Source organism: Rhinatrema bivittatum, chromosome 2, assembly GCF_901001135.1.
Source record: "Rhinatrema bivittatum chromosome 2, aRhiBiv1.1, whole genome shotgun sequence".
Classification (NCBI taxonomy): Eukaryota; Metazoa; Chordata; class Amphibia; order Gymnophiona; family Rhinatrematidae; genus Rhinatrema; species Rhinatrema bivittatum.
Genome location: NC_042616.1, coordinates 335,883,093 through 335,906,584, shown reverse-complemented (window position 1 = coordinate 335,906,584; position 23,492 = coordinate 335,883,093). Strand labels below are relative to the sequence as shown.

At 45.8% G+C, this 23,492-nt stretch overlaps 1 protein-coding gene across 4 annotated transcripts in view; it reads left to right on the top strand.

Annotated features, from left to right (window-relative positions):
- The window catches only part of GOLGA4 (golgin A4), a 456,386-nt gene that overhangs the window by 47,799 nt on the left and 385,095 nt on the right, over positions 1 to 23,492 (top strand). For all 4 annotated transcript variants that reach the window (XM_029589809.1, XM_029589811.1, XM_029589810.1 and 1 more), the window contains exon 2: positions 4,664 to 4,759. In XM_029589809.1, the coding sequence (XP_029445669.1) occupies positions 4,664 to 4,759 (96 nt within the window). The remainder of the gene's footprint in view (positions 1 to 4,663; positions 4,760 to 23,492) is intronic.

Genomic DNA, 23,492 nt, shown 5'->3' with positions numbered 1-23,492 from the left:
ATCTGCTACAGTGGCACATTTTAGTGGATCACACTATAGTTGTTATTTGGACATATTTTGTGATATTTTGAGGTTAGCACAAGTTGGTGATGGCGCTGATCAAGATGGTAGCCACTCAAGCAGTGGCGTAGCCATGGGTGGGCCTGGGTGGGCAGCTGCCCACCCAATTTGGGCCCAGGCCCACTCAACTGGAACTGGAGCACCAGACCTGCAAGGCTTTCGTGGAGGAGGCCGGTGGCAGCAGGAGAGGCCAACTGATCTTTCTGCTTGGGAGGGGGAGGAAGCGGAAGCTGTGTGCGGGCTTGAAAGTATGTATGTGTGGGTGAGAATGGGAGGCTGGGTTTGTGAGTGTTTGTGAGAATGGGAGCTTGAATTGTATGTATGTGTGGGTGAGCTTAGAAGCCTGGGTTTGTGTGTGGGTGAGAATGGAAGCTTGAATATGTAGGTGAGAATGGGAGCCTGGGTTTGTGTGTGGGTGAGAATGGGAGCTTGAATGTGTGTATATATGGGTGAGAATGGGAGCCTGGGTTTGTGTGTGGGTGAGAATGGGAGCCTTGGTTTGTGTGTAGGTGAGAATGGGAGCTTGAATATGTGTATGTGTGGGTGAGAATGGGAGTCTGGGTTTGTGTGTGTGGGTGAGAATGAGAGCTTGAATGTGTGTGGTGTGAATGGAAACTTGAATATGTGTTTATGTGGGTGAGAATGGGAGTCTGGGTTTGAGTGTGTGGGTGAGAATGGGTGCCTGAATGTGCGTGCATAAGAATGTAAGCCTGGGGAGGGGTGAGAAAGTGAGAGCTTGTATGTGTGTCTGCAGAGAGCATATGAGAGTGAGAGCTTGAGTGTGTGAGAGAGTCTGTGAGAAGAAAGTGTGTGTGTGTGTATGTATGTATGTATGTAAGGGAAGAAGACAGTAGTAGAAGAAAGACACTGAAAAGGAATTAGGAAATGAGCAACAAGAGAAAAAATAGGAAAAAGAGACCAGGACCAACTGATTAGAAAAATGCAAAGATCAGACAACAAAGGTAAAAATATATATACTGTATTTTTCGCTCCATAAGACGCACTTTTTTCCCCCCAAAAGTGGGGGGGAAATGTATGTGCGTCTTATGGAGCGAATATAAAAAAAAAACTAAAAATCTAACAAACCTCCCCCCACCCTCCTGACTCCCCCAAGACCTGCCGACTTAATTTACTACAACCCCCCACCCTCCTGACCCCCCCAAGACCTGCCAAACGTCCCTGGTGGTCCAGCGGGGGTCCAGGAGCGGTCCGGGAGCGATCTCCTGGGCGTGGGCCGTCGGCTGCCAGTAATCAAAATGGCACCGACGGTCCTTTGCCCTCACTATGTCACTGGGACCGACCAATGGTAGCGGTAGTCCCTGTGACATAGTAAGGGCAAAGGGCCGTCAGCTGCCAGTAATCAAAATGGCGCCGACGGCCCTTTGCCCTCATTATGTCACTGGGACCGACCGCTGCTATTGGTCGGTCTCAGTGACATGGAGAGGGCAAAGGGCCGTCGGGGCCATTTTGTTTACTGGCAGCCGACGGCCGAAGCCGAGGAGACCGCTCCTGGACCCCCGCTGGACCACCAGGGACGTTTGGCAGGTCTTGGGGGGGGTCAGGAGGGTGGGGGGTTGTAGTAAATTAAGTCGGCAGGTCTTGGGGGGGTCAGGAGGGTGGGGGGTTGTAGTAAATTAAGTCGGCAGGTCTTGGAGGTGGGTCAGGAGGGTGGGGGTTGTTAATTAATTTAAAGGGTTGGGATGGGGGTTTTTTTTGGGGGGGGAGGGGTTCCCAGAGAAAGAAAAGTTTTCTGATCTGGGGAGTGGACTGAAATGGCCCTCCCCAGACCCGAAAACAAAATGGGGAGAAAAAAAAATGCTATGCACTCCCCTAATTTGCTCCATTAGACGCCCAGACGCAGAGCTGGTTTAGCACAAATTTTTTTATTTTTTTTATTTTCCCCCTCTGAATCCTAGGTGCGTCTTATGGTCAGGTGCGTCTTATGGAGCAAAAAATACGGTATATATTTTGAGATGTTAGATATGCCATCTTTGGGAATGAGCATTTCTTATATTTTTGTATTTTGCTCTTTCTTCAGTATTCCACTGTTCAGAGAGTTTAGTTTCTTAGGCTTTTTATTTTGGTTTTATCTGCATGTTTCTGTTTCTAATTTGTGGTCTCTTATTTCTATATTAGGTAAAGATCGGTCTCTGTTTTGCCTGTGTGTGTGACTGAAATGCAGTATTTCTGCTAGCATATAGTTTCTCTGTAGTAGTAGTCCAGCTTGTTCTGTTATTCCAGTAGGTGATGTATTAATGTTCTAGGTCCTGGTGTAGTATTTGCATTGCTGCTTTTTCATAAGGTTGCTGTTATTTGAATCCTGAGAGTCAGTGCTGTGACTGTATGGCAAGGTTTTAGATGCCTCTTTCTTTGCAAGAGTTTGTGTTACTTCACAAAATAGCAGTGGAGGGTTATTTTTTGCTGAATTTGAATTTTTTTTTTTTCATGTTAGTTGTAATGCGAATTGCCCTAGCTCTGCACTGCACCTGTTCTGATGATTAATTATATTTTATTGTATTTATGAAGACTTCTGGTTTTCTGCAAAGATGATTCATAAAAGAATACATTAATTTCTGTTTTATTACATGATTGGATTTGATTGTTTTCTATACTTGTGTATCTATAAATTGCAATAAATATAAAATAAATTCTGATTAATAAGGAATTTTTAGTGCTTGAAATAATTGAGGAAAAATGTTTTAAGGTTTCACGCATGATGCATAATGGCTGTTGCAAACTACTTAGAAAGCCATACTAGGGTGCAGTATATGGCATTATTTATCAATAAGAAAACAACTAGTAGGTCTCAGACCTGCATACCTATAGCCCACCCATGTTAACCTTGTGCCCACCCAAAAAAATCAATTCTGGCTACGCCACTGCACTCGAGTTAGAACTGTATAGGTGATAGTGGGCATGCACATTGAAAATGTTTAGTTGGCATTAATTAAATGAAAATCAAAATTGTACTGGCTAGATTTGAGGTCCTCTTTAACTGAATTCTGTAAGGCGCTGTGGTTTGTCGGATAGCTGGGTGGAGAGGGGTTTTATAAAAATAGGATATCCTCTGCTTAGTGGTGAGCAAAGGATCTTACCCCCATAGCCCAATGGAGGCTAATTCTGATTGAGCTGGAAACCCAAAGAAGTGGGAAGAAACTGCTGGGCCAAAATAAAAAATGCTGTTCTTTAGATGGCTCTGCTGCTGAAACCTCGTCCTAAGAGAGACAAGAATTATGTAGAAACTGGAAAACACAGCAAAAGCTAGTGATGCCTTCCTTGCCACCGTTAGGCCCACTAAATAAAAGCAAAAACAACATAAAAGCATTTGAAAAAATTCAAAGCTCTTGACCACATTTGCATGTGAGTTATATATCGGAGAAGTTGTCCAACAGGTATGCCGGGTAAAGTGAGTACACATATGCTGTATTCAAGGTGAGGGAGAAGAACCTTTTGTGTCGCTGTATGAGGAGCTGCCCTACCATTGATGATTGTAGAGAGCTGGCAGGGCTGAACTTGGGTTCCTTTTGGTTTGCTTCTCTTCTCCTAGGTGAATGAGCGTGCTTTTTGGGATGGTTTCATAAGAAGTGTCATGTTGGGTCAGAGCAAGGTGTATTGAGATCAGCATTCTGTCTCTGACAGTAGCCAGTTCGGGTCACAAGTACCTGGCATATCCGCAATGAATGATATATTTCTTGTATCTCACTCCCAGGGATAAGCGCTGGTTTTCCCAAGTCTACCTGGCTAGTAACTGTTTATGAATTTTTCCTTCAGGAACTTGTCCAATCCATTTTTGAAACCCATTATATAGTTGCCTTGACCATATCCTCCGGTAACAGAGTCCACAGCTTGATTGTGCGCTGAGTGAAAAAATATTTCCTTCAATTTGTTTTAAATCTGCCGGTTGCTAGTTTCATGGAGTGTCCTTTAGTCCTGGTGCTCTTTGAAAGAGTATATGGAATACTTCTAGGTGACCAATGTCCTGCCTGCCTGCCTATATACATACCTCTGAGGAGAGCTATCAAACTCCTGGGCACCAGGTCACATGGACACCTAAAATGTGGACCTTGCTAGCCAAGGGAAGAGATCCAGCGGGGGCCCATTCATTGGAGCACTTTTGTGAATACTGCTGATGGGGCTTGGCCTGCAGAAAATGGTGACTGCTGTTAGGCTGAGAGAGAGAAGCCAAATGGAGGAAGAGTGCTGGAAATTGGGCATATAAAGGGAGGAGGACATTGGAGAGCAAAGGAAGTAAATATAAAGGAAAAGAAAAGAGTAAAAAAAAAAAAAATCCAAAACTAAAAAAAAAATAGAGCAACACAAAAAAAACAACTTTTCCCTGGCTCCTAAACTTTTTGGTTGGTCCCTAAGTTTTCCAAACATTTTTCCACCCCTGCTGATAAAAAGGAAGGTAACCCCTTGCTGAGCTTCAGTCTTCTGGTGTCTCGTTAGCTCCCTCTGTAGGCTGTAGACTGAAACTGCAAACTGTCTGCTCCTTGCATGTGGTCGAGCTAGCGATCCCTTCCTCTGACCCAGCAGTAGTCCTTGCTGGTTTCCCTGGATGATATTGCCTCCCGCCTCTGACTGGTCATGCCTTTCTTCACAGGGCCTTTCTAAATCTCCACCAGCAGCAGGGAACAGGAGTCGCACCTCTTCGCTAACCGATCAGCAGGATGAAGGTGCTTTAACACCAGACAGAGAGGTCAGTCCAGAGTTGCTTTTCTTGTCATTGATCTTTCTATATTTTGATTGGAGGTGGCGGTTGTGCAAAATGATCTCAATTTCTGTATACAGTAGTATATTGCATATTATAAATTATTCCATTTTCTAATTGTGAAGCTTTGACCACAAAAATGTGTATGTGCTTCTGGATTTTCTTCACCCTGTCAGTCTCTTGCCATATTTTAAATTTTATTAATTCTAAAAAGCACTAACCTGTTATTTCACTTGAGAAAGTGAAGGCACTATCCTAACTCGTACATTATGTTCAGTAACACAGTAGGCCTGCTATCCTCCTTATGTGTCCAGATGGCACTTGGGGGCAAGCTGTGCACTGTGTGTATGTGACATATGGCTGATCAGCACAGGTAGTGAAAGAATGCCGTTCCCTGGGACACAATAGATCTGGGCAGCATGTGGACCCGTCCAGCCACCCCAAAGAGCACTGCAGGACTGAGCCATTTTTGTTGCTAAAGCAAGCAAGGATTGAGCTCTGGTGGATCAAGGCAGCCTGGAAAATCCTGTTTTGTGCCTCCGGCAGCCCCTACAAATATGTGAGAGCTGAGGTGTGTGCAACGCATCAGAGAGCAAAAGCAGCAGCAGCACTTTGTAAGAGAATGTTTGTGTTATCTGAGCTACATCAGAGATCCTTGGGCTTCATCTCCACTCAGCCCTTTCCTGATATATGACACCTGACTAAAAATATCAGTTTTAGCACGTGTCCTGTTACTTAAATAGCCACAAGGTAATATGTTTATTCAAGAATTTATTGTTTGTTTTTTTATTTTAGTAAAGATGGTCTCATTGAAGTAATTTTTCTCAGCATGAAGAATATACAAGTTAAATTAAAACATCAGATTGACAGTTCAGCCCCACCTAATGGCGATGGTTAACATATGCAAATCCATTTCACACCAGTCATCTTTAAAAACAATTAAATGACGCTTATTGATGCCATTATTGCAGCACTGCATATTTCTGCTGTAAAGAGTTATTGCTGACTTTGCTCACGTCCCTCTTTCAGGGAGAATTTTATCCAGAAGCAAATATTTAAAGTTGGGGGTTCATTTAAAGTGGACTTGGAGCCAGAGAGCAACAGTGTCTACTCTAAGGGGTCAGGCAGGAGCTTCATGGTGGGAGGCTGCTGCATTGCATGCTGGGATTTATGTTCAATATCTTATTCCCAAGTAGTATGCTGAGTCTGCACCTTGCCTGCTGCGTTCTGTGCCAGAAAAGATTGTCTGCTACTTACACTACTGTAACTTATTTATTGCTAGAATTGAAATTCTCTCACTAGATTGGTAAGAATGCTTTAGTATCAACCCCCTCCCACTACTTATTGTGTTTTGCAAAATGCGCCAGGGATGCAAGTCCAATCACCGAATGCAAAACTGTCCCGATCTTCTGTTGTGTACTCAGTCGCGCTTATCTCCCATTTACTGTGGTGCAGTAAATGGGAGGAATAGTACAGGAATAGTTTTTGCGTTGAAAATGTATACTTTTTTGGAGATATGTGATTTGTTTCTTTTAATTTTGTGGTATTTTAAAATTGCATCATGTCTTTTCCTGATGTAATTGTAGAAACATAAAATATAACAGTAGATAATGTCTTTCCCATTTGGATTTTTTTTTTTTTATAATGATGGCTATACTGTAAATACTACTTCTCTAACTTGTCCCTCTCTTCTCTACTGCTCAGGATGCTCTGTGCTTATCCTATGCTGTCTTGAATTTTGATACTGGTTTTGTCTCCACTGCCTTCACTAATGGGCTATCCTAGGCATCCTCCATTCTTTCAGTGAAGTAATATTTCCTTCTGTTATTCCTAAGCTGCCTCTTTTTAGCCTTATACCATGACCCTATGTTGACCTCAAAAAAGCCATTTTCTGACCTTGTAAACTGCAGGTTGTGGACAATTACACATTACAAAGCCCTTGTCTCAATCTTATAATAGTCTCTAAGGAAGCCCATAGACTGAGGCACCATAGGGCCATTGTTTATTGTATTTGTCTCTTTATCCATCCTGGCAATTCCCTCTTGTTCGTTTCTACTTACAGCTCAATCAGAACCAAGATTGGGATCTGGCGCCATGAGCTTCATTCGCAACTACCTACAAATGTATTCCTTTTCCAGTTCACCTTGCCCCAGTCATTAAAGCTACAGTTCTCAGCTTGGGGCCGTGCAATTATGGACCCTAAATCCATCCCCACTAGGTGTCTGTGTTACCCTATGGGCTAGATTTTAAAAGCCCTGCGCCGGCGCGCGTAAGTCCCGGGGCTTCGTAAAAGGGGCGGGAGGGGGCGTGTCTGGGGCATGTCAGGGGGTGGGGTGGTCCGGGGCGGGTCTGGGGGCGTGGTAATGGTTCGGAGGTGGGCCGGGAAGGCGGTCCCGAGTCCCCCAGCACTGCGGCCTGTGCCGGGGGATGCTGAGGCGGCGCGCGCGCAAGTTATGCCTGCTTCAAGCAGGCGTAACTTGCATAACAAAGGTTATGCAAGTTATGCTTCAAGCAGGCATAACTTGCATAACAAAGGTAGGGGGGGGGTTTAGGTAGGGCTGGGGGGTGGGTTAGATAGGGGAAGGAAGGGGAAGGTGGGGGGACGCGGAAGGAAAGTTCCCCCCGGGCCACTCTGATTTCGGAGCGGCCTCGGAGGGAACGGAGGCAGGCTGCTTGGCTCGGCGCACGCAGGCTGCCGATTTTGCGCAGCCTTGTGTGCGCCGAACCCGGATTTTATAAGAGATGCGCGGCTACGCGCATCTCTTATAAAATCCGGTGTACTTTCATTCGCATCGGTTGTGCGAACAAAAGTACATGCGCACGTACTTATTTAAGATCTACCTCAGCGAGTACCATCCCCCAGAGGCCTCTGCAGCATCCCATGCCCCCAGCTGATCCAGGGCGTGGAAGAGCTGAGCTAGGAATGAAACTCTGAATCTTCCAAATGGCAGTGAGCCGTGCTGCCACTGAGCCACCCGGCTGGCCTGGGCCATTGTTTATTAGCACTAGGATTTTATCCTTTTAGACCCTCCCTCTTCAGGCCAGGCCCACAGCCTCCCAAGGAACCCATAGCAGCAGTTAGCCTAAAAGTCTTCCTGTGCCAAAGCTCCTGCCTTCAGCCAGTAGGCATGGCTAGAATGTGATACCTGCAAGTGGTTTCCCTTCCAGATTCCAAGACTGAGCCAAAGGGCCGGGAGCAGGCTCAGGTCACCATCTCAGACATTTCACTTGGTGGTGTGCAGTTTTACTCCTGAAGCATCAGGCCAGCCTGTACATGCGGCTTTTTATTTTTTATTAGCTTGTCTCATATGTTTGCTTGTTGTTGGTGTCTGCTGTCAATAAGGTAGTAGTGAAGAGAACTCCCTGAGCACAGTGATTAGTGGGAAGGATTACAAATTTCTCACAGGAGGAAGAAACTGTTGGGCTGTTAGTCTGAAAATTTCAGTAGGAAGTATTTTTAATAATGGTTACTTTTACCTCAAAGGGTCAGTAGCAATACAGAACCAACTTGCAGGGCTGTGGGTGTCAGTACAGCAACTTTTTGTTGCCTGTTATGAAATACTTTCACAAACGTTTCACAGAACTGGAAAAAGTTGTGGGTGCTGAGTGGAACCCCACTGCTGTGAGTGCACATCCTTATTACTCTTTGAGGTGACAGCACTTTAAATTCTAAAGTGAGAGTTGATTTTGTTAGTGAGTGACACTCTCCTTGGCTGAGGCCAAAAGAACCCTTGCTCTTGCCCTACAGGGCCTCATATATAGAATCTTTTTTTTTTTTTTAAAACAAAGATGGCCTGCCCTGTGGCTATAATCTCTAAAGTCAGTAATCAGATTCTAGGCACATTCCATGAGACATTCACCTCTTCGTAGTAAAGCTGAAAAGAACTTGAAGGTGCCAGACTGTTGCAATCACTACTTTATGGCTGCTGACACAAAGGAGTAAAAAATTTCTCAATAACTTCAAAAAATGAGGAGGAGTTAAAAAAAAAAAAACAAAACTCTGAAAAGTGCAACTTTGAAGTTATAAAACTTAGCCTTTTTGACCAAGTTCAGTTAAATTGTGCTGTCAGATGGAGTGGCCAGATATTCTGAAAAGTATTTATTAGGAATTGGAGGGAGCTGTCAAGACTAGAATTTAGCCATCAGGATCCAGAAAGAGAATAAAGATCCCAGCATAACATTGACATCAATCACTCTTTTCTTAGGATTCAGACAGGTTAACCTACACCAGTGGGTTATGTATCTCTACCAGCAGGTGGAGACAGAGCAAAGCTGATGTCACAATATATATATACCTGCACCAACATCAGCCTGCTAGTATTCCATCTCCAGCAGATGGTGGACGTGCATCTTCCTACTGGGGATTGCTTAAGAAAAAAAGAAAGAAAATGAAAGGAGAAAAGAAGGAAATTAATTCATCCCATTTTCCTGTGGTGTGATACCTTATAGTCCCTCCCTCATTCAGTTTCCTGAGGTGATTGATATCTGCAGATCCCTCCCTCAGACGAGTTCCTCAGTGTGGTAGCTGGTTTTCCAGCATGGACTTAACTGTAGAGAGAGAAACAGCTGAGAGGCTAGTGGGTAAAGGAAGTCTAGTGTGGCAGTGAAGGCCTTTGCCCTCTCTTCCTGCAGCTGGAGACCGACTCTGTACTCCGCCGGGATGGGTGGCGTTCAGGTAAGGAGTGAAAAAAAAAAAAAAGAATGACTTTTTTTATTCCCCTTCTGGTCTCCGAGCTTGGCGTGCCAATCTTATATCCATTCCTGCCTCCGAGGGAACTGGGGGAGTTATGGCAGCTTGGCGGGTTGAGCATCCTTTTGGCTAGGCCCCACTGTCAGGCTTTGCTTAGTAGCTGCGTGGTAGGCCATAGCAGCCTTTGCACGCTTTTCTGTGCACAAGTCTGCTGCAAAAGTGTTTGACATTGGGTTTGCACTTGCGCACCTAGGTGTGCACTAAGGTGTGGACACTCAGGTGGGTGATTGGGGGAAGGCGCATACCTGGACCACATGTGGTGCACTTATATTTTGGACTCTTATTGGATAGGCCATGTTTTTGGTCATTCTGTCTAAGCTTACTTGTGTGGGAACGCAGCTGGTTGCACAATGGTCGAATGCTTTGAGAGTGTGCTGCTAGCAGGTTTTTACCTTTGTGTTGCTTGCCATATTCAGGCATCTCAGCTTGGCAACCTCCCCCCAACTTGTGTCAGCGCTGCCTGGAAGGCTTAGGGAGAGGTTTTTTTCTCTGGCTGCTTTTGCTGAGCCTTCCCTTCCCAGCATGATGCAAGAATGGGACCGGAGGGGACCTGTCAAAGATTTCTCACGGTTTTAAGGCTCCCCTAACTGGATCGTCAGCGGGGGAAGGCTTCTCAGTGGGCACAGGACTGATGCCTCCTAGTTTTGGTATGGTTGTGAAATAGCTTGAGCAGCCATTTAGCTAGGTCCTGCTCGCAGGGTTTGCTCAGTCATTGCTGTGTTAGGCCTAAGAGTTCAGGATTGCAAACTGCGGATCCCTGCACACCTGGTGCCACAAGTACGCATCTGAACACGTCTACACCTGCTGTGGTGAGCTGATAAGGGACCCAGGTGGCTCGAATGGTGAAGGCGGCCCTACTTCATGGAGGATGGGAAATTCCTCCGAGGTTGGAGCTGTATGGCACAATGTTGTGTTTCTTTCATAGAGATGGCTTGCTAGCTTGAATCACCCAGGCACTGAAGATGCTGGGGGTGCCCGGTGTTGAAGCCAAACAAGAATCCCATTTAGATTCCTTACCTAAAGCATTATGGATGATATTCAAGAATTGATTGATCTTGAATGCGGCACCTTAGAAGCTAATTTTAGAGAGGGACGAGCCTTGGTAGCGCTGTACCCCCTGGATCCAGCAGAGAGAGAGAGAGCAGTTGCGCTTTCCTAAAGGGGATGCACTGGTGTGTGCTATCACCAAGCGGGTGACTATCCTGTGGAAGGGGAATGTCATGAAGGGTGCAGGATAGGAAAATTGAGGCTATCCTTAACCAGGCCTCGAGATGATGGCAATGAATTGTAGATGGCCTCTTTCTGCTCCCTGGTGGATTGTTCTTGCTTGCTCTCTCTCAGGAAGTCGAAGAATCTGGTTTGAATTCAAGGCAGTGCCCTATGGCCTCAACTCCCTGGATGAGCTCTGTCTCATCTGGTTTTGGAAGCTAAGTAGGATTGAGCGTCAGCTATGGCTGACAAATTGGTTCTGAACAATCCAAAGCCTAATCATACGAAATGGCCTTTTAAGGCTCATGATGGTTTGGGAGTGAGAAAAAAAAAATGGCCAGTGAGTGGGGTGAGTCCCAGGTTCCTCGGTTACCAGAGGATTGAAAGCAGGTGCCATGCTCATTCAGCGCAATACGTAGTGCTAGAGGTTTTCAAATGTTTTCGACCCTCATAGGGCTCGACCTTTGGGTAGGTCTCAGTCTTTCATCCCAGGCAGCCCAGTTGTGGTGCCCCCCCTGAACCCCTCAGTGAGGGTGTGCTGACCCTCTCCCAGGAACAGGAGATAAGGAGGTCACCTTTCTCTCTTTTTTTTAATCGGAGGTGGATCGAGATCACGTCAGACCAGTGGGGTCTGGAGGTGATAAGAGATAGCTGTATTCTGGAGTTTCTTAACATTCCTTGGGACATTTTCGTGATGTCTCCGTGCAGCTGTCCACAGAAGAGGCAGACAATAGAGTACACGTCAGGACTCCTCAGCGTGCAGGCTGTGATCCCAGTGCCCATGTCTCAAGATAATATGGGCCAATATTCCAATTATTTCATTGTACCCGAGGAGTGGGGGTTCCTTTACCCCATCCTGAATCTCAAGAGAGTCAATCCATTTTTGCAAGTGACTCATTCCCGCATGGAAACCTTACACTCGCTTATAATGGCAGTACAGTCGGAGTTTCTTAAGCCTCTGGATTATCAGAGGTGTATCTGCATATTCCCATCCAGCTGGAGCTTCAATGGTTTCTGCGTATCACTGTTTTGGGGTGACATTATCAGTTTTTGAGCGCTATCCTTCGGTTTGAACACTGCACCCAGAATGTTCAATGAGGTCATGCGGCAGTTTTGAGAAAGGATGGCATTCTGATCCACCCGTACTTCAGTGATTGGCTAATTTGGGCCAAGAGCAATGAAAGAGAATTTTCAGGCCCCCACACAAGGTGATCTCCTTGCTGCAGGAAATAGGTTGGTTGGTGAACTTGGCCAAGAGCATTCTGCAGCTTACCGAGACACTGCAAGCTTACCGAGACACTGGAGTATCTAGGTGTTCATTTTCGACATGAATCAAGACAGGTGTGCCTGTCAGGGGTCCACATTCAGAACTGATGGCGCAGGTGCAACTATTGACAGAAACAATATGCCTGGCGGTGTGCGCGGGTTAATGGCAGCCACCTGAGAGGTGCTTCCATGGGCAAGGGCGTGTTTGCATCCTCTTCAGCGCACACTGCTTACACATTGGAGTCCACAGTCCCAGGACTACTTGAAAAGATTTCAGTTACCGGTGGAGATCAGCATCCAACTGCAATGGTGGTCGCAAGCGGATCATCCAGTGAAGGGCGTTCCCCCTACAAACACCGGACTGGCTTCTATGCATGCTGAATAGGAGTCTCCAGGGTTTCGGGGGCTCACCGTCAAGAGTTAACAATGCAGGGGCACTGGAGAACAGAGGAGTTCCTCTGGAGCATCAATCGGCTGGTGTGCTTGCAATTCATCGACCGCTTGCAGGGTTGAGTAGTCTGAATGATGATGGACAATGTGACGATGTTGGCTTATATCAATCACTAGAGAGAAGCCAAGAGCCATCACATGTTGCATGAAATATCCCAACTCTTGGAATGGGTGGAAGTACATCTTCAGGCGGTCTCAGCCTCACACATTGCAGGAATAGATAATGTAAGAGCTGACTTTCTTAGCCGACAGAGTCTGGATGCAGGAGAAAGGGAATTGTATAATGAAGGGTTCTAGCTAATGGTGGGCCGCTGGGACCTCCTGTTTCTAAGCTTATTAGTGACTTCACACAATATGAAAGTTCCTTGCTTCTTCAGTTGCAGGAGAGATCTGAAGTTTTTGGGCATTGATGCCCTCATGCAGGAGTGGCTGGAAGGCAAGTTTCTATATGCCTTTTCCCTGTGGACCATATTGGGCAGAATGATTCGGAGGTTCGAGAGACACATGGGGGCTGGTACTTCTGGTGGCGACACATTGGCCCAAGAGGCTGTATTATGCAGATCTGCAGAGACTTCTGGTGAATTCTCCTCTCCAATTACTGGTCCACAGGGATCTGCTATGGCAAGGGCCTATTCTTCTCGAAAATTGGACTTGATTTTTGTCTTACAGTGTGGTTCTTGAGAGGGCTTGGTTGCTGAAGCATCTTCGTGCCCCCTTGCGGTTGTCTGTGCCTTTGTGGAGTCTTAATCTGGTTCTGGATTTCTGGCATGTCCCACATTTTGATAGCCTCTTCTCGAGGTTACTTACCAGAGGAAGATGTTCTGCATGTGAAGTTTCTGAACTGCGGACCCTGTCTTGCCAGGAACTGTCTCTGCAAGTGACTCTGGGAGCGGTCCAGATACAAGCTGTTCCATCCTTTTGGCCAAAGATGGTCTCAGATTTTCACTGGAATCAATCAATTCCCTGCCAACTTTGGGCAGGGAGAGAGAAAGGTGGATGAATATCACCTGTTATGGACCTTGGGTGTCAAGTGGTATATCATGAGCTATTGGAGGTTTCTAAAGCTGTCAGGAAGACGGCCCGACTGTTTATACTCCATGGTGGGAGTACACAGGGTGAGTTGGCGTTGTAGGCTATGATAGCCTGCTGGATTAAGAAGGTTTACAGAACTGCATATGTAGATGCTGAGCAATTGTTGCTTAGTCAGATTGGTGCTCATTCCACTATGGTTCAGGCAGTGTCATGGGCGGAGATTAGATGGTTGTTTCCCATCGAGATATGCCAAGCTGCGACATGGTTTTTCTTAACAATTTCCAGGCATTATCGCCTGGATGTTCGAGCCTGGGAGGATGCAGCCTTTGTGCATGCAGTGTTGATCAAACTGTGGGCAGCCTCCCGCCCTGTTCAGGAGTAGCTTTGATACATACTACTGATGTGGATTAACCTGTCTGAATGCTAAGAAAGGAGAAATTACTTCCATGATAATTTCCTTTTCTTTAATGAGGACAGGTTAATCCACCTTCCCACCCTTGGCTGCTGGATGGTCCTCCTGAGTGGCTCCGTTTCCGGGGATTACTATTAAGTATTGGATCCAGTCCCTCGATTAGTAATATTACACTCCTTGTCTGATCTCAATGTTTTTTCTGTTAAACTGTTTGAATGGTTGTCTTAATGGTTATGATCATGTATTCTTTAGTTGTTCACAGTTGGCTTTTGCAGAAAATACTGGCAGGCTGATGTCAGTGCAGGGTTATTTATACCATAATGTCAGGTTTGTTCCATCTCCATCTACTGGTAGAGGTGCATAACCCACTGGTGTGAATTAACTTCTCCTCATTAAAGAAAATGAAATTCAGGTAAGTAGTAATTGCTTCTTAACCAACAAAATAGTTCAATGAGAATGACTTGGCTTTGCTTGACCTTGCTTATAGCATACTGTGGCAATACCGCTTTACTACCTTTATGTAGTTAGACTCTTACCATACAGCAAGAGGCTGGAGGTAAGGGTGCATTTGCCCACAGTCTAAGGGTAGGGGAGATTGTATTTCCCAACACCTTTTTTTTTTTTGCCATGGTATTTTCTATCAGTTATGAAAAATAAGGTAAATATTATTGAGTAAAATACACAGGCATCTGATGTGAACAGAATTAGTTCATATCCAGATGTCTTAATGCACTTGTACAGTGTTGTAAGGTCTATCAACAGAAGGGCTCACTACTTCTTTCCCAGGTAAGCCTGCAAGAGGGCACTGCAAATATCAGCCCAAGCCAAGATGTCTTACTGCTCAATCATGCACGATGATGCACACGCAACAGAGTATTATTAGACTGCTCCCTTGCTTCACTTCAAGTCCTTTCATAATATTCTTTGACAGATATTGTTAAGTTCAAACTACAATTTTGCCCAGTTTAGAGTATTAGGAATTTTTTGCCATCAAGACTTAGGAACCAGAGTTTGAACCAGTAATAATGTCAAAGAAACGTACCACATTTGTGACATGTTGCCAGAGAAGCAGGAAAGTGTTAAAACTAATTCCATATTTAGCAGGACTCATTTCTCTTGGAGCACTTATCAGTGCATGTTAATGTTTTAAGTCCTGAGAGATTTCAACCAGCTTTGCTGACTGGAACATAAAGGAAAACATTAAAGTGGCATTTTGTGTTTGTGCCATGCATTTTTAACCTCCATGCCATATAGGCAGTTCTTGTTTAATTTTAAAAATCTTTAAGGCTTCTTACCAAGTTACAGATGAGGGCTGCATAAAGTCAAATGGAAGAAAGATATATTTTCTTTTTTATTAATTTCAAACTTTTTTTTTTTTTTAAATCAGGGCAATTTTCTCCTGCACTTTTGGGCTTTCAGCTCATTCAGAACCAGTTTCCTTTTGGACTGTAGCACTGTGGACTTTCCTGTACTACTTTCTGGAGTATGACCCCCCCCCCCCCCCTTTTATTTTATAAAACTACCCACTAGCCCAGGCACTGCAATAACAATCCTTGGCCAGGATCCACAGACTTCAGCTCCCTCAAAAGCCTGCTTGCTACATGTGCACTGAGTCTGGCTACTAAATGTCAGCACTGAGCAACAGCTGAGACTTCTTCCCTTTAGAGGCCATAGATACTGCTTCCTGAACATGTCTAACTGGCCTGGGGAGCAGAAGACAGGCCTCAGAATCAAATCCGGATCTTCTGCATGGCGGCGCACAGCACAGCTGCTAAGCCACGTGGCCAAATTGGGGGGAAAAAAAATTTAAAACAGGCTAGGGCTGTCAGAGAGGTGGAGTTGTGTGGTCTGATAAATCAGTATATCTCTTCCTGCTTTCCCCTGACGAGGAGTATGTGAGCCAGCAAGTGCCTTGGCTGGATCTCGTCCTCTGAATCGCAGCATCCCAAACCCCAGTGTGCTGTTTATGGCATGTTAGGCTGTTCTGGAAATCAGAGGACCAAGTAGTGGAGAGAGAGTTGCAGAAACCAGGGGAAAGAAAGAAAATGGACAGGGTTGTACAGGTGACCTGGTTGAGAACTTGACTAATTTTGTAAATCGCGTCATAGAAGTAGTCAGCCATAGTCTGGAGAGAGAGATTGAAAGGGAAAGGGAAACATAGGACGTTTGGAGAGGGAATTGAGGAGTTCAATAGATTGGAAGGAGATCAGCAGGAATTTGAAATGTATGAAGTCTCCATGGGCCTGAGATTTTATCCAGAGACATTCTGAAGAGCGGGCACAAGAATGTTGGAAGTAAATTCTAGAGGTGAGTCACGGGCTGGGGTTTGGTGTGCCTTACAGGACAGATGGATGAACAAAACTCTAAGATAAGTAAAATATTAAATATCTGTATAAATGGGAAATAATAGGGCAATATCTGGAAAGCTATGTACACTGATGGTCATAGTAAGGGGAATAAAGTCCCAGATCTAGAGGCAGTCTTGAAAGAAGCTGATTTAGATATAGTAGCTGTCACAGAGACCTAGTACACAGAAAGCCATGACTGAGATAGGATTATACTGGGCTACAGTCTAGTTAGAAAGGACCTGGAAGGAAGGAAAGGAGGATATATATATATATATATATATATATACCGTCATTAAGTTATTCACCATCATAACGGTTTACAATAGGGCACCTATATAAAAAATGGGTCGTACATTACATAGGTGGTGCCATTAGTATTCGGTAACAAAAAGGCATTTATTTGTGGGGATTGAGTGTTTCATAGCAATGTGACCTGAAGGTTGCCTACAGTTAAAAAAGGTTGAACTAATTCAGTAAGGAGCATTAAATTAGGCATTCGGTGCAACAGTATTGCTGGGTTTACGAGGTAAAGAGGAGGCGTGGATTAATCTGGAAAGAGGGAATGGAACATCTATTTATATTGGTGTAATATACAGACCTCCATCACAGACAGAGGAGATGGATAGAGATTTAATGAAGGATATTCACAGCATTGCTGTTAAAGGGGAAGTACTACTGCTAGGGGATTTCAATCTGCCAGATGTTAAGGACATCCCAGCTGCAGTATCTTCTAGAAGCAGGGAGATCCTAAATTCTCTGTAAGGTATAATCGAGCCCACATGGGAGGGGATGATACTGGACCTGGTACTTACCAACGGGGAGGGTATTTCTGATGTTGGTGAATGATCATCTGGGATTTAGTGACCTTCGGATGGCGTGGTTCAGTATTAGGACGCAAGAGATGAAGGTTCATTCTAAGGTGAAGGTCCTAGACTTCAGGAAAGCTAACTTTCTTAAAATGGGGGAGTACCTCAAGGAGTCGTTAGCTGGATGGGAAAATCTATGAGAAGTAGAAGGGCAGTGGGCAAAACTAAAGGAAATATCATATGGGCAACTAATTTTTTGGTTAGGAAAGTAACTAAAGGGAAGAGGAAAAAAAAAGCCATTATGGCTTTCTAAAGAAGTAGCTGAAAAGGTAAGGGAGAAAGGGTTGCTTATAAACTACAAGAGATCACAGAAAGAGGAAGATGTGCGACAATATCTGGAAAATAGAAGCTGGGAAAGTAGTCAAGAAAGCAAAGAGTCAAATAGAAGAAAAAATAGCCAATACGATAAAACAGGGGCACAAGACTTTTATTTAGATATTTAGTGTTAGAAGGAAGTGTAAAAGTGGCATTGTACAACTCAGAGATGAAGGAAGAAATATGTAGAGGCTGATGAGGAAAAATGCAAAATTATTTAACAGACATTTGTTTGGTGTTCACTGTGGAAGGGCCTGGAGCAGGAGCCTATAAAACAAACACAAATACGATTGGAAGTGAGGAAAACCTCAAATTGATTTTCGCAGCAATGTATTTGTGAGGAGCTAACTAAACTTAAAGTAGATAAGGTGATGGGGCTGGATGAAAATAGATAAGATTATGGGGCTGGATGAAATATAGCCTAGGGTATTAAGGGAACTTAGAGATGTCCTGGCAGCTCTGCTGCCTGACCTTTTCAATGCTTCTTTGGAGACTGGAGTGGTCCCAGAGGCCTGAAAATGGAGGCTAAGAACTACAGACCGGTTAGTCTGGCCTCGCCTCTGTGGTGAGCAAACTAATGAAATTGCTGCTAATACCAGAGGATAGTGCAATTTTTGGAATCTAATGGATTGCAAGATCCAAGTCAGCAAGGATGGTTTTACCAGAGGTACATCTTGGTAGACAAATCTGATCATTTTTCTTTGAGTGACCAGAGAGTTGGATCAGGGGAGAGCCCAAGATGTAGTGTACCTGGATTTCAACAAGGCTTTTGACATGGTTTTGCACAGAAGACTTATACATACATTGAGTGCCCTTGGAATGGAATCTGGAATGACTGATTGGGTTAGAAAGTGGCTGAATGGGAGGTGACAAAGAATAGTGCTAAATGGAGATTTCTCTGAGGAGGGGAATGTTCCTAGTGTGTGCTTCAGGGATAAGTCCTTGGACTGGTTCTTTTCAACATTTTTGTGAGCAACATAATGGAAGGGTTGCTGTGAAAGGTTTGTCTTTTTATTGATGATACCAAAATCTGTAACAGGGTGGACCACCCGGAAGTTGTGGAAAACATGAGGCGGGATCTAGCGAAGTTGGAGGAATGGTCTAAGGTCTGGCAGCTAAGATTTAATGCTAAAAAATACAGAGTAATGTATTTAGGATACAAAATCTCAAGGGAAAGATACAGTATTGGGGGTGAAATTCTTCTAAGCACACAGGAAGAGTGGGATCTGGGTTTGGTTGCATCTGATGATCTTAAGATGGCCATACAGGTGGATAAAGTGGCGGTTAAAGCCAAAAAGATATGTGGTTGCATAGGGAGAGGAACAATCAACAGAAAAAAGGAGGTGATATTGCTCTTGATTAGATCCCTGGTGAGACTTCACTTGGAATATTGTTTACAATTCTGGAGACAATACCTTTAAAGGGATATAAACAGGATGGAGTTGGTCCAGAGGATGGCTTCTAAAATGGTCAGTGGTCTTTGTTCTGAAGCATGTGGGGATAGACTTAAAGATCTAAACATATACCCTAGGGCAGTGATGGCCAACCTTTTGAGCTCAGTGTGTCAAAATTCATAAAAAAAACCGAGCATAACTCGGGTGGTGTGTCACTTCTAGAAAAATCCATAATTGTGATATTTGTAGCTCTAATTAATAAGAAGTTATAATTTTAATATATGTACTGTATTTATTAATAAAGCAAAAACAAATAATTCTTTACCTTGCCTGCTTAGTGACTTTTTTGTTGCTGAATTTCGTCGGCTAAATCTTCAATTAAAACACTCTCTCCCCCTCCACCCCCCACCCCCCCTCCCACACAAACTCTTACTCCCCTGGATTTTCTCATACACACTCATGCTCTCACACTCACTGGCTCCCTCACATACACACAAACACACACACCCAGGCAGGCTCCCATTCATTTTCACACCACTCCCGCTCCATCCTCCAGGCAGGCACCAATTCATTCTCACACACACAGACCTCCAGGCAGGCACCTATGCATTCACACACATACACAGACCCCCAGGCAGGCACCTATGCATTCACACACATACACCCCCAGGCAGAGTCCCATTCATTCACATGCACACACTAAAGGCAGACCCCCCTCTCTTTTGCCAGCAACCTCGGAACCTCTCTCATTCCTCTGCTGCCACTGTCACTGCTGCCACATGACTATTGGGGATGTTACTATTCTTGCACATTCCCAAAGATTACATGTGCCAATCACTAAAAATATATATTTTTTTTTAACCTTTGCTGTCTGATCTTAGTTTTCTAATTGATTGGTCACAGGCTTTTTTTTTTTTCCACCTTCCCTTTCTTATTTTTTTTTTTTTTTTTGCCAATTCCTTTTATATTGTCTTTTTTTCTGTTTCTTTTCTCTCCATCTTCTTCCCTCAAACACACAGTCAGGTTCTCATTCTCACATGCATTTCTCTCTCTCACACACACACACCAGGCTCTCACTGGCACATGCTGTCTGACTCTCACACACACAGGCTCTCTCTCACTCCCACATGCTGTCTTGCTCAAGCACATGCAGTCTCTGCAAACATTCAGGTCCTCACTCTCACACACAATCTCTCAACTCATCTCATACACACACACACACAGACCCTCAGCCTCTCACCTCTGGGCCTCCTCTTCGCGGGTCGCGCAGGATGGGCTCTGCAGCGGCCCTGCTACCGGGCTTCTTCCTCTTCTCGGGCCGCTGCGATTTGAGATTCGCGGCGGCCCGTAAGTGCCAGCGATGCTCCTCTTCTGCACGCACTGATGCTTCTCTCCTTCCTGCCCACGCGGCTCCGGCAACCTTTACTTCCGGGGCCGCACAGGCAGGAAGGAGGAGGAGCATCAGCGCGTTAAACACGATCTTTTTCTTTGGGCTGTGGTGAAGTGAGCCTCACCACGGCCCTGCCTATCTGCCTGTCACTGCGCCGCATGCGCCTCCCTGCGCCCTGGGGCATTGGGGGGGGGCTGGAGGGATACTAAAAAACTAATTTTAAAGGGTTGGCGCAGCCGAAAAAAAAAAAGGCTCGGCACAGCTGATAAAAAAAAAATAAAAAAAATCGATAGTTCCGAAACGCTACGCGTGTCAGCAAAAACGGCTCGGCGTGTCACCTCTGACACGCGTGTCATAGGTTAGCCATCACTGCCCTAGAGGAAAGATGACATAGGGGGAGATATGATAAAGACACTCAGATATCTCAAAGATTTCTGTGCACAGGAAATGAGCCTCTTTCATCAGAAAGGAGGAACGGGGTCATGCGATGAGGTTGAAAGGGAGTAGACTCAGGAGTAATCTTAGGAAATATTTCTTTACAGAGAGGGTGGTGTATGTGTGGAACAATGGAGTGGTGAAAACAAAAACAATATCGTAATTCAAGAAAGCATGCAAATAATGCTAAATTAATTGGACAGATGGCATATTAGATGGGCCATATAGTCATTCTGCTGTGCTTTCTATGTTTCTGTGATAAGGGGAGGGGCAAAGGTATCTAAAGCAGAGAAGAGTATAATATTGTAAGAAGAAACAGCTTCATCAACTGACTCAGATAATGTAGTGGAGGAAAGAAGAGATGAAACAAAAGGGGAGAGGATACTAGGGTTGACAGTTTGGAGAATCCTGAAGGTGTTAGTGGTGACTGGATGAGGCTGTGGGGGAGGGTGGTTTAGTATGAAAGTTATCAGATGATGGTATGAGATAGGAAGAACTGAGGAGGAGAAGTCTGAGAGACAGCAGTTTGAGGAAAGGACTAAGTCAAAAGAGTAGCCATGCTTATGAGTAGGGGTAGTAGAGCAGAGTTGGAGATCAAATGAGATTAAGGAAAGGAGTCTTGAAGCATAAGAGTCAGAGTGTTGAGATTGGGCCTCGAAGGGCCTTGCATTCTGTTGAGAACAGTGGTTTAGTGTGCCCATGGGCCTCAGCCTGACCCAGACCTTCTAGGCCAAGCCAAGGGTTGACGGTGGCCCCGCATGGCTGACGGTCTACCCTCCGCCAGGCCGGCAAGCTCCCATGGCCAAACATCCGAGGATGTTGGAAGGTGAATGATCCTCCGACCATTCCGGGCCCTTTTGGACCTGCTGTGAGCAGCAGGCCTGGCCTGAGGTTGAGGGCAGACGGGCCTTGACATAAAGACATGACTGTGGATTGATGCGACGGCATCCAGACGAAGACAGAAGGTTGATGCAACGGCATCCTTGGACGACACTTGGGCTGAAGACATGACACCAGGGCTATGAATACGTGACACCAGGATCGATGCGGACAGCATCGCAGACGAGAGACTTGGGATCCACATGGCAACACAAGGCATGGACATTGGCACTGTCGCTCAGGGCGCCCTACTCAGGCCACCCGCGGGACTGAGTTGCGGACCACCCTGTCCGTTACGCGCCCTACACAGCCCTTGCAGACTGGTCACGGACCACGACGGGAGCGGGACAGCACAGGAACACACATCAGGACTTGACGGCTCAGGAGCGCAGGACAACCATCCACCGGCAGGCTAGTCCTCCCAGGAGTACTGCATCTGAGGGACCCCCGGCCTACCGGTACCAGAAGGCTCGAGAGCGGAGGCGAGGCATGGCATAGGAAGGAACATCAGGGACGGCAGGAACACCAGGATGTGGAGGATGAAGACACCTGGACATGGACCTCAGGCACGAAGACTTGGACATGGCATGGCAAGCATGACGAGACAAGATGACATCACGGTGAGGAGCTCCACAAGATGAGAAGACCTTACAACGGGCTCTGGCAAACCGTAGGCTCCAGAGCGAAGAGACGACGACGATGCAAGAAACTGGAACAATGGACGGAGCAGCCCTTTATAGGGCTGAGACAGGAAATAGTCCTCAAGGTGGGGCCCAGACACTTCCTGTGTCTGGCCCTTTAAATATAGAGAGAAGACATGGCCGCGCGCCTAGTAGCAGGAAGCAGAGGCTGTGCAGGACCATGGCCAGCGGCCTGCACAGCGTCTGTGCGTCAGACGCCAGAAGAGGCCGGGCTGAGCCTGGGAGCAGGCTCCAACATGAGCAGCGGCTCCAGCCGCTGCCGGAGGCCCCGGGAGCGGCTCCTGCCGCTAGTCCAGCCCGGGGCTGCGGCCTGTGTGCCGTGAAGATGGTGATGACGTCAGGGGCACTCCCAGCCCCGGGGGAGACCGCGGCTCCAGCCGCAACGAAGGAGAAAGATGCGGGCGGCCTCTGGACCACGTGGGCAGGGAAGACCGCGGCTCCAGCCGCGCACGAGGCCCGACGGCGGCGTCCTGCCGCGTCGGGAGAAGAAACGTAGCGAGGGTAAGTGGCCTGCTCGCGGGAAAACCCGCAGGCAGGGCTGTTCATAACACAGAGGGCTCGTCAACATGGAGGTTAAAGTCACCTAGAATAAGGGATGAGGAAGATAGTTCAAGGAAGAAGGAAAGACAGGAATCAAAGTTGGTGAGAGAGGAGGAAGGGGATTTATCTAAAGGTTGTTAAATGACAGCTACCTGGACATGTAGTGGGGTGAATAGGCAGATGGAAAGAGCCTCAAAGGAAGTAAAATAGTAAGACTGAGGTGAAAAAAGGGGTTGAAACATACAGGAGGAGGAGTGCAGCAGCCAGCAATGTCACTGTAGCCTACTGTGCATTGTGTATGAGAGAAAAAATAATCTCCATGACAGAGAACAGCAACTGAAACAAAAACCTCAGGGAAAGCCATATCTCAGTCAAGGCAAAGTGATGAAGAGTATGAGAGATAAAGAGGTCATGAATATAGGCAAGATTCTTGGAACTAGAGTGGGCATTCCACAGGGCACACGAGAAAGGGAGGGAGAAAAGGAATAGTGATAAGATTGGAGGGGTAACTGTTTGATATGCACTGATAGGTTGAAAGTTGCCTTGGAGATATCCCGGCTTGAGAGTAGGAGGAGCAGCAGGAGAATACGTAGAAGAGAGGTAGATGTATGATGATAGCAACATGGATAAGTTTTCTGTTTGGTGGCCATTTTCTTCTTCAGGCTATAATTAGAACATTTCTGTTTACAGGCAAGCACGTCTGCCTGTGGAGTGAATGTGTATGTCATCTATTC